The sequence below is a fragment of the Brachyistius frenatus genome, unplaced genomic scaffold (genome assembly GCF_029030835.1).
Source record: "Brachyistius frenatus isolate BFR_SWC_R1_liver_20210118 unplaced genomic scaffold, ASM2903083v1 Contig_29, whole genome shotgun sequence".
Classification (NCBI taxonomy): domain Eukaryota; kingdom Metazoa; phylum Chordata; class Actinopteri; family Embiotocidae; genus Brachyistius; species Brachyistius frenatus.
Genome location: NW_027210628.1, coordinates 3,978,285 through 3,989,511, shown reverse-complemented (window position 1 = coordinate 3,989,511; position 11,227 = coordinate 3,978,285). Strand labels below are relative to the sequence as shown.

General features: G+C 45.2%; 1 protein-coding gene across 1 annotated transcript; it reads left to right on the top strand.

The window, feature by feature from the left end:
• The first annotated feature begins 533 nt into the window (after window positions 1-533).
• On the top strand, window positions 534-10,780 carry rai2 (retinoic acid induced 2). Its single transcript, XM_069699281.1, has 2 exons — window positions 534-656; window positions 6,656-10,780. The coding sequence occupies exon 2, from the start codon at window positions 6,733-6,735 to the stop codon at window positions 8,353-8,355; it is 1,623 nt and encodes a 540-aa protein (XP_069555382.1). The 5' UTR covers window positions 534-656; window positions 6,656-6,732; the 3' UTR covers window positions 8,356-10,780.
• The last annotated feature ends 447 nt before the right edge of the window (window positions 10,781-11,227 follow it).

Below are 11,227 nucleotides of genomic sequence, written 5' to 3'. Positions count from 1 at the left end.
CCTATGAACTAAGTTCATATTCCCTGCTTTCCTTTCCTATTAAGACTCTCAGGACCCTTTAGGTTTCACTTGAGACCCCATGTCGGAGCCCCACCCACAGGTTGGGAACCACAGCCTGGGTTGTACTATAGCATCTAAATGGATTCAATTAGTTGGGCATGTATCGATCGAAAATTGGCACATTTATTCTCAAACATACCGGAGTATAAGAGTACAAAAAAGATTCATGCTTAATTAATTATTCTGATTCATTTCCAGACCCGTAAATTAAAGGCTTTACTTGCAAAATGAAATGACACGAAATGATCCTTTATCATGTAAAAACCAAAACATTATTTTAGAAAAAATATGGATAATCAATGTTTGTTATCTTTGTATTTCACATTCTTCTTCGTGTCTTTTTTTCTGTCCCTGTGTGAGGAGGAGGAGAAGAAGGAGGAGGAAGGAGGAAGAGGAGGAGGAGGAGGGGGAGGGGGAGGACCCGCTGACGATGCTGCGTGCGCAGCTTCAGTCTGGAGTCTCTACGACGGGACCGCAATGAAGAGATAAACAGCAACCTTATCTATTTATTTTTTAGTATAACGGGTCTCATTCATTGTCGCTTGAGAGAGAGCGACCCGATAAGAAAGCTGCTGAGGCGCTTGTCTGCTTGTAAAGTGAGTAAATGTTGTTGTTTGTTGCCAAACTGGCATTTTATGGGAGAATTACATTAAAGGGACGGAGATGAAACGGGGTGAGCCGAGGAGGCTTTTCTCCTTTTCTACGGCGCTCGCACGCTGAAACATTGATTTGTTTTAACATCAGCATGAGAATTAAATGTTCAGCTTTTTGCATGGTCTCAGTTTTTAAAGGTTATTAAAGCACCCTTTTTTTTAAATTATTATTATTTATTTTATTATTATTTTTTTATAGGCGATGTAGGGAGCTAGCTTGCCTCGTCTGACAGCGGGAGCTCGTTTATTAAATGTGCGCCAGCTGGAGGTGAAGGGGAACTTCAGGCGGAGCAGGTTATTATTATTATTATTATTATTATTATTATTATTATTATTATTATTATTATTATTATGTGGCACGAGGAGCCTCCGTCTGCCCCGGTTCGCTGGTTTAATGTCAGCGGAGCCTCACGCGCCCTCATTGCTTCATGTCGCTGCGCGAGATGTGCGGAGACGTGCGCATTAGACGGCGCACAGCCTCCCTGCTTTCCATGGCGAGCCGTACGTAGGGGAGGGGGGGGACCGGGGACCGGGGGACCGGGGTGGCAGCACGGTGAGATGGGGAGACAGAAATGTGACCAGGGAGGGGGGGGGGGGGGGGGGGGGCAAAGAGAGAGGACATATCCTCAGACGAACCCGGCGGTGTCACAGCGAGGGTCTGCTGGGACAGCCTGGACATCCTCCTGATGTCGGTGTCCTGTCACATGTGCAGGCAGAGAGAGCTCTGATATAGTTCAGTAATTCTGCATCTCATCTACAGACGGTGGTGGGAGAAGTAGTCGGTTCCTTTACTTCAGGGAATGTACTAATACCACAGTTGTGTTGAAAATACTCCACTGTAAGTTAAAGTATTCAATACCTTAACTAACGGTGTGTGAGCACTGTCGGCAAAATGTACTTAAAGTACCAACAGTAAAAGTACACACTTTGCAGTAAATGCTCCCTGTCTGCGCTCATTAATATTAATCCAAAAACATCATTTATAAAAGGTAAGACCTCTTATAAATGATGTTTTTGGATTAATATTAATGGGCATTTTTACTGCTGTAGTTAGTGATTATTTTACCTACTTTATGTCCTGTTGTTAAATCTAATCTACAGTAATGCATCATATTATCATGATTATTAGATTATCATGTTTGTATCGTTTATGTTCTGTCAGTACCTAGTACAACCTAATACCTTTAAAATGTCAACAAAGCTCAGAAAAATAATGCATTTTCCAGTCAATCCAAGAGGGTTTTTAATAGTTTATTTAGCTTTAAACAAAGGAGAATTTCCTCATCCCCTAACGGATGCTTCAGTTTATCAGAAAAATACAAGTTCAAAATGACCACATTTGGAGATACATGGTTTTCAATGGACATGAAGGGTAGAAAAAGCTGCAATTTTACAAGTAACTAAAGCTTTCAGACAAATGTAGTTGAGTAAAAAGTACAATGTTTTCCTCTGTCTACATTGTCTACAGATATAGAGCCAAACAAGAAAACATCCTCTTGTATCTAATGTTTCTAATCTAATTTCTAGTTTATATTGTTCAGCTCATATAAACGGAAACTTTGTCTGTGTCTTGTTCAATTTGCTGGCGAGTGCTTTATAGTTCGCATACATAACAATACTTAACCTTATGGTGCAGATCTTTGGTGTCAATGTATTGTAAGATGGTTGAATGGATAAATATTGACACCGTTTCACCATCTGAGCGGGATTTTTAACTGGATAAAATAGTGACTAGTTTGTTACGCAGCGATCCCCGTGATGACGAGTCCAGTTGTGTTAATTAGAAGCTTTAAATTCTATCTATAAAATGTTACTCATTGTGGCATTTAGGGAATCAGCTGGAGGACAACCAGCTGAATAAAAGATCATTTGCGGCGACGTGAAGCATTGTGATGAGGCTCTGTGTGTCTCTCTAATGAGATGTAATTGGCTATTGGAGCGGAGGGGTGTTGAGGGTGATGACATTTAGACCATCAGCCGTGCTCCATCCGTCCCCGGTGTCTTTGTTTGTTCCGGTCTGAGCTCAAAATCAACCTCCCGACAAGGAAAAGTTCAAGGAGAAAATAAAAAGTAGTCCCGGTTACGTATTTGGACTGCAGTGCAGTTTAATGCAATTGAATTTAAGGCGTTGTTGTTTTCTCTCTTGCTATTGACTTACTATGGCGTACATTCCATCAATGAGGAAAAAAAACAAGGAAATGTGGAAATGATTACAGTAACGGGGACAGGGGAGGGATCTCATTTGGCTCTCCGTTGGGTCTCTTCTTGCCTAGTTACTCAATTAGCTGTTACTGGCTGGTGAACACAGACTTCTTACAGATGACGCGTGAGGTTTACAAATATAAATGTGCTGCTGGTTATATGAGTGTTAAAAAAAAAAAAAAAAAAAAAAATAGTGTGCATTTATTCAAACATGATTGCAGGTTTGTTTGTGCTCCGTGTTTCTTCCATTAGCTCATATTTCATGAAAATTGCATTACGCTGGAGCTATTTTTAATAGCCTTATCTACAAATTGTTTTATCATGTGGAAACGGGGAACACTAACTCTATTAGCAAGCTGGATTTAGGAAGATTAATAAGATTAACCTGAAGCTATTCATGGTAACAAAGTTATGTTTAATTTTTTGACATCTCTCAGACCCTGTGTTGTGGTTGTGCGCCTGGATGCAGCTTTACTCTGGTGTGTCCAGCACATTTATACGAGGTGTTAGATGTAGCCGGAGGAGCTGGTTTAATCTTCTCTGTTCGGCAACAAGGACGTGGGTTATGTGCGAATGTGCAAACTGAAGACATGGATTTAGCTCGCATGTGGCACATCAGCAAGAATCAGAGAGTTATTTATTGATTCTCATGTGGCATCTTTCTGTGACCTTCCCTGTCTGTGATAACACAGAGACAAAGCAAAGTCACTGAGTCAGATAATGTAACAGGAAAAAAAAAAACCAAGATGAGCGTGGTCTGTGTGTACTTTGGTTCACTGCAGGCTTCGCTGGTTAAACGTCCTCCTTCTGCTGATCTGCAGTTTGGCATAGTTCTCACATGATTCAAGCGAGGAGGAGGCAGAGCGGCGACCTGTGAACTGCAGCGCAGGCCGGGGGGGAGACCAGCAGCATGTCCCCCGACTGGTGATTACCGCTTAGCGTCAGGTCACCTGATCTGAAGGCTCAGAGTAATGCCTGCTCGTATCATTTTTTTTTATTTCCCCATAAAACAAAGTCGCTGCATAAAAAGTCGTTTTACCCCGACAGCTCGGCAAAGAGGGACGATTAAGCGAGTCCATTATCTGGGTGATTTCCTCACTTTGTGCACAATCAGGCCAAATCATTGGAGGCTGTGACAGCAGAGGAGTCGCAACCAAGAAAGACTTCTTTCATATTAGTCAGGGAGGCGTTATCATGTCGCAGACCTCGTGACCGTGGTATCAAGCAGGAAATGGCTTCCCTTAAACTTCCTGGAATGCAAGTGAGACCGCAGCATCCAAATAGTGGAAACATAGAATAGATCTGAATTTTCTATTCATTGTCTTAAATGAGAATATCAGACCCATATTTCAGTTTATTTCCTTCAGAAAAAGGAACAAAAAGAAAAGCGCAACGGACATTAAGATGAATAATGTGTCGGTAGTCATGGTCATGCATGCGTGCAGTAAATGTGGGTGAGATAGATGCACTCGCTTGGATACTTGAGTACATGTTTTTTCCAAGTGCTTTTTGTCTGGTCTGTGATTCCATGACTGGCAGGATGAGGACAAAGCAGTGAAAGTGGTACATAAATATGTTACTTACACGCAGACTCAGAGTATTGGGTTTTTCAACTTTAAACACCATCTCCTGGAGACTGTGTTGGGGAACAATCAAAGGATCTTCAAACTATAAATCCAGAAAAGCTTTTATCGGGTTCTTATAGATTTTTTAGCCGGTTTTCATATTCCCAAGGTGCACACACTTCCCAGACTTCCATGAATCGGCGACAAGATCATCGTCCGGCCGCCTGGCTGTAGAATCAGTGTCATCCATCAGAGCCCCATTACAATGTCTCATCTATGCTGCACAACAATATAAAACCAGCCTGGGGGGATAGAGCGCTCCTCCTCGCTGCTCACTGAGGAAACCCAACACCACATGAAGGCCGCTCGGAGGGGAAAAAGACAAAAAGTGTCACGCTTTTGCTAGAAAATTGGAACTGCATGCGTCATTTAATTGAGTTTTTCACTCAAAAGGTAGAGCGTGTCTTTGTTGTTATTTTTGAGCTTATTTTAAGTTCGCTCCCCTCTCTAAGACCTGAACATTGTCCTCGTAGCTCCCATCAGTATGAATAATTGACCTTGCTGACATTGTTTGTGCGGGCACCCAGGGGACGTTTTATCTCTGAATGGATGGGGGTCGACAGCCAGGGCTGGCGGGACATGTGTTGTGTGGAGGTGTCATGTAGTGAGGAGGAAAGCCAACACACCTTATAAAAGCACAACAGCCACCGAGATGTCGGACAGTTACGGAGATGGACAGTTGATCAAAACTGGGTCACCTTTTCCTGCGCGACCTTTTCTATGTAGATTATTTTAGCTCGGGGGGGGGGAGGGGGGGGGATGTGGTTAATCAAAAGCTTCGCCTCCCTCTCGCTGCGTATGTCTTATTACCTCAGGCTTAGAGGAGATGAGTGGAGGAGGGGAGGAACAGATAGATGTGTGCACAAGTTTAGGAGGCAGACTACAATCTGTCCAGTATTTCCCTGATTATTCAATCAATAACGGGTCTTCAGATTCCCTTTTTAGTTCAAACCACAAAACTCTAAATTCCCCTCGAGACGTGTTTTATGACTACAGCTCTTTCCCCCTCGTTGAAGAATCTTTAAAAAAGGTCGTTTGTAGTGAAAGTTGCATGTTTCCACATCACACATCAAACTTGTTTCATGCTGCACCCTGATTGTCGGTTGATCTTCTTATCAGAGAAGGTTTTAATACAATATTTCACATTTTTTCTTGAAAAAAATAACTTAAACAATCATTTATTTATCAAAGACTTGGCTATTGTTTTTTGTTTTTTGGTGTGATTTCTTTTTAATTTTATTCCCTGCTGGATGAAGATGAAGTCATTTTTCGACTTGTATTTTTGTTTCAGAAAAAAAGCTAAATTGTTCGGCAAAAACATATCCAGTCACCGTTTACTTTTAAATGTACAATAATCACAGCGACGGTCTACGATGAGGATTATCGGGCTCTGGGACATACAATAGGAAATGGAAAGTCATATTTGCAGTGATGACATACGATGATGTGTTATATACTTTATGAGAGAACTGTACATGTATGTAATTACTTTTTAAAGCACAGTTAAAGCTTCATTTAAAGGAGCATTCCACCAGTTTTACTTCCTTCATTTGCAGGGAGTTAATCTCAGCCTGTAAAACTGTTGTATAATATAAACATATCAGCTGTTGTTTGAACTGCTGTTTAATCTCATCTGTTGGTTCTGTACGAACTGTGTCGCGTCTGAGTAAATGTCATGAAGGTTACAACAGAATGAGTTTGTAGATTACAAAAGTGCGTTTCAAACTGTTCACCAGGCAGGAAGACGTCCTCGTGGGACATGTTTAAAGCACTCGGAATACAAAATCTCAGAATAGCTGCTTCAATTCTTCTTTAATCCCTTTTTAATCACTTTTCTCCATCGCGGTGGGATATTGTGTCATTTATCTCGGTTTTACACAATATGTTTCTCGAATTGTTAACCCATAAAATCCATTCGTAACACTAAACCTACAGAATGCGGCACATTTTCCTGGTAGTGGATCTGAGCTGCACGAGACACAACACGGAGCGACTGTCCTTCAAAAAGCTCGGAGGATAAGTTCCAGATAATTCTCCTCTGTTTACGGTTTTGGTACACGTGTAAGATTTGAGCACTTTGTTGAAACTCAAACGTTCTGTCGTTTTGCGTTTCAGGGCTACCGAGAAGAATAATGGATGAGACCTGTCACTAACGCTTGATGAAGATTTTCCTCGACTGTTCAGGCTGAATCATGGAGCGTAACGACGACGCGTCTGTTACCGTGACACAGCCGCAGGCCGACGGGCGCAGCGCCGACGCGGCAGGCGGAGAAGTCGCCGGCAAAGCGGAAGACGGAGTAAATCCGCTCGCTGCTGCTGATCCCTGCGCTGGCAGCACGACGGGACCGAGCAAAGCAGGCCTCTCCAACCTGGCGGACGCCGCCGCACCGTCGGTGGTGAGTCCCACCGCTGAATCTCCAGGAGGCGTGGCACTTAAAGTAGCTACGACCGTGCTCCACCCGGTGTGTCTGGGAGACAGTCCGCTGATGCTGCCCATTCACCTCCAACCTCAGCTCGGCCAAATGGGGGCAGCGCCGTACTTGATAACGAGCCAAAGCCCGGTTTCGCTCCCCCTGGTCCTGGACCAGCAGGTCATCCAGCACATGAGTCCCTCGGTGATTCCTCAGACCACTAACTGCACACAGTTGCCGCTCCAGAACAACATCCTGTGTCAGAACCCTCTGACGTTCGGCTTACCTCCAGCCGCTGACCAGAAGTCGGCGGGACAGTCGCAGGATGCGAACCTGCTCTCTCTCCTGCAGAATCCGGCCTTTGCCGCCATCTTGCAGGACCTCTTCACGTCCCAGACGGGCTCGCCAAACTGCCAGTCACCAGGATCCGCCTTCTTCCCCCTCCCGCCCCTCACACCTCCGTACGCCTCCCCTCTGGCCCCTCTGGTCCCTCCTGCCACACTTCTGGTCCCCTACCCTGTCATCATCCCCCTGCCAGTGCCTCTGCCCGTCCCTCTGCCCGTCCCCATCCCTGTCCCTCAGACTGAGGACTCGAAGGGGAACATGCCAAAACCAGTTTGCACTGTGAGCAAAAGCACTCAGACTTCACCAAAAGATACTACCTCTCCCTCGTTGTCTTCAAGGAAATGCATGCCACCGTTCCAGCCACAGAACGCGTCCCCGTCCTCGCTTCCTCTCGAGGAAGGACAGGCTCTGGATCTCTCTGTCAGAGCGTGTCCAGTTGAACCAAAACAGGAATCTCCTAGTCCACAGCAGGACACTGTGCTTGACTTGTCAGTGCCTGGTGTGAGGAAAAAGTGTGTTCAGTCGGAAAGAGAAGGAGCTTTACAGCCCAGCCAAGGCACAAGTGGCCCTGCTTTGTCTCTGGGTGTCGAGTGCTCTCAGAGTTTAGATTCCAAACTGCTGGGCAGCCTGGCTTCACTCGAGTTCAGCCGGCAGCACAAGTGGTTGGTTGACAGCAGTGCCGCCGGGTCGAGCTCACTGGGCCAAGAGGCGTCTCTCAGCGGAGCCAGAAACCTCGAGATCGTCAGCACCTCGCAGACGGCCAAGGTCATCGTCTCGGTGAAAGACGCCATCCCCGCCATCCTCTGCGGAAAGATAAAAGGCCTCTCGGGAGTCTCCACCAAGAACTTCTCCATAAAACGGGACGGCAGCCAGGGAGCGACGCTGCAGCAGCTCTACGGAGTGCCGTCGGCGTCCCACGGGGAGCAGCACGACCCCAACGACCCCCTGAAAAAGGTCTCTAAAAGCAGAGCTATCAAACTGAAGAAGGTCAGCTCACAGGAGATCCACTTCCTTCCCATTAAGAAGCAGAGACTGGCAGCGCTGCTCCCCAGGAAGTGAGAGTGCTCACTCGGGGGGCGTGGTGGTGGGGGGGGGGGGGGGGGGGGGATTAATCGCGGGGCGCTCTCTGGTAATCCCCCCAGAGTGTATAACATAAAACACATGTGGGGACATTCTGTAATCAAACTCAAACACTTCTCTGTCCAATGAAAGCTCAGAGTTTGGCTCCAAAAGTGAAGCTCATGAATGTCTGAGAGTGACAGTCGTCTGTATCTTTGGAACACACCGCTCTGCAGTGTTACTCAGAGATCTGTTTGTGTATGGCAGCTCGATGGGCTCTCTCTCTGTGTGTGTGTGTGTGTGTGTGTGTGTGTGTGTGTGTGTGTGTGTGTGTGTGTGTGTGTGTGTGTGTGTGTGTGTGTGTGTGCGTGTGTGTGTGTGTGTGTTTGACTTCGTAAAGATGTCGAACAACATGTTTGACTTCATGGTTACAGCAAAGACGCACAGCCTCCATTCGTCCATCTGGGGTCCATGGTTTGTTTCCACATGTCACTTTCACAGAAGTGCACTGACGACCTAAAGAAGCGTGTGGTGGCAGGACGTGACTGAGACTGTTTAAACATGTCCCATCGGTGGAAAACCACGCAGCCATCGGTGGCTCGCTGGCGCGAGTCCTCCTCCTCTGATTGGTTGGGGTTGAGCGTGACAGGCTAATAATGACTTGGCAAAGCCAGAGCCACAATTTCATGAAATGAATGTTGGCAACAGAATCCATTCTGATTTAGTTTAACAGCAGGGAAGAGAAGGGACTCGATAGTTTTCACGTCGGAGCAGGCGTTTCTACGGCCCCGTCCGAGTACGAGGAAAGTGCTGCGAGAGAGACGGAGCCAAAGCTGAGGAAACACCTTGCAGCAACACAACTCCCTCCTGTTTCTGTTTACACTCATTAAATGAAGGTTTTCTATTGATTTCATGGTTTAAATCGGCTGCACAGATGAAATCCAAACAAACAGCCGCAGTAAAGGACTAATGACCGTTTTTCTCAGCTTCAGTGAGAGAAAATGCTGTTTGTGTATTTGTTGTGTGTGATTAGTTTGTTACTAGAATCAGTATTGATCAGCCCCCCCCCCCCCCCCCCCCCCCCCCCCATTATGAGACATGTCAGTGTAAAACATTTGTTCCAAGTGGTTTGGTGTGATTTTTATTGTTTTGTGGAGCATGGTAATGAGCAGAGTTGTGAATGTGTGTGTGTGTGTGTGTGTGTGTGTGTGTGTGTGTGTGTGTGTGTGTGCGTGTGTGTGTTGTTTATTTATCCTATTGAGTGCACTTTGTCATAGTTTAGTTGAAGACTTTACAGGGTGTTCGACCTCCTCTGCTCCCAGTGCGCTGCCCCCTTTTGTACTTACTGCAGTTCAGTAAATCTGTGAATTACAGGCCAGGACGTAATCCCAGCCATATGCAGACTGTCTCCACGAACACAGACGGAAAATACCTTGAAGCTCTACTTTTATTTATATCCGTGTGCTTTAGCGATCCCAGATCATCTGAACTCACAGCTGCAGCGCGCTCAGCAGAGAGCTCTACGATGTCGCGGTTTGAACCGATCACTTTAGTTGTACAAGATCTCACCCTAATTTATTATTTGTACAACTTTTTATTTATACAGCGTGTTTCTATCCTGGACGGTCAGTGAGGAGACAAAGAGCGAGTGGATGTGAGGTCACAGCTTCCTCCGTATCCGTCGGCCTGCTGGAGCACTTTTTGCCTCCGACAGCAGTTTTAATGAAGACGTCAGTTGAAATGTGCTTTGCTTTACTGTACAGTGTGTGTGCTTTTTACATGGAAGTGAACTAAATCCTCCTCGCCTGCCTCTTCGTCATGATGGTTTTCTCTAAATGTTGCGTTCTTTGGTTTGGAATCAGAGGAAATGCTCAAAAGTCCCTCAGTAAAGCCTCCTGATGAGAATCCGACCTACAGATAAGACCTGGTGAGCTGATCAGGCCCGTTACTCTGCGTACATGTGGTTTGGATTCTAATGATTTGGTCCCCGATTCCCTTCGACTCCCATCAAACGGCATCAACACAGTCTGGAACACTTGTTATTGAAGTGTTAATGAATAGTCTGGATGTCGGGGTTTAACGTCTGAAGTGACAGTGATGTAACCGTGGTGACATCAGATTCATCTTTACAGCTGGCGGGTTCCTCTCTGAGCAGCAGTTTAAGTTGTTGCGCTGCTTTTACATTTGGAGACGTTCTGGGGATCGTGTCCTGCTCCACCTGGTTTGGTTCACCTTCGCTGAGGCAACAGACGCCACGTGGTCCATATGAATCTTTTTTCTTTTCTTTTTTTTAATCACTAAAGTGTTCTCATTGTTTGGACAGTTATTGTCTTCTATTTCACATCATAAACAAACACAAGCAGGCCTGACTGTTTTCCCGCAGGGGGGAGGAGAAATTTCAAAATAAAATCTGTGAGGAGTTGAATGAGGGAAATGTTGGACTGCTTATTCTTATCAGTGGCGTTCTTATTGAGGACATTTGAGGACAATGTCTTTGGAGGTAATTCTGGTGAAGTGAAAGGCAGTAAGCACACATGTACATCCTTTTGTTTTGGTAGGTTTATAGAAAAAAAAAATACACATCATAAACACATTGTTTATCTGGTGTGACATAATGGACAGGGGACATTTTTGCAACACATATTTTTCAAGTACTTTAAAGAAGATGCGAGAGGGAAATGAAATGAACAGCACTTCGATCCTGTGTTGAATATCATATGGCACAAGATTTTAAATGAGGGAAGTAGATTATAAACAGTATGCTACAAAAGCTTGTACTAACAAAGACCACATAAACCTGAGAAATGTCGTAGGTAAAGCAAGGCAGAGTCTAGTACTGGGAGCATTTCAACTAAAAGCACTGCGTTAAGTA

What these genes read in the sequence shown, in the direction of transcription:
- rai2 (XM_069699281.1), top strand. Translation starts at nt 6,733, where the DNA reads ATGGAGCGTAACGACGACGCGTCTGTTACCGTGACACAGCCGCAGGCC.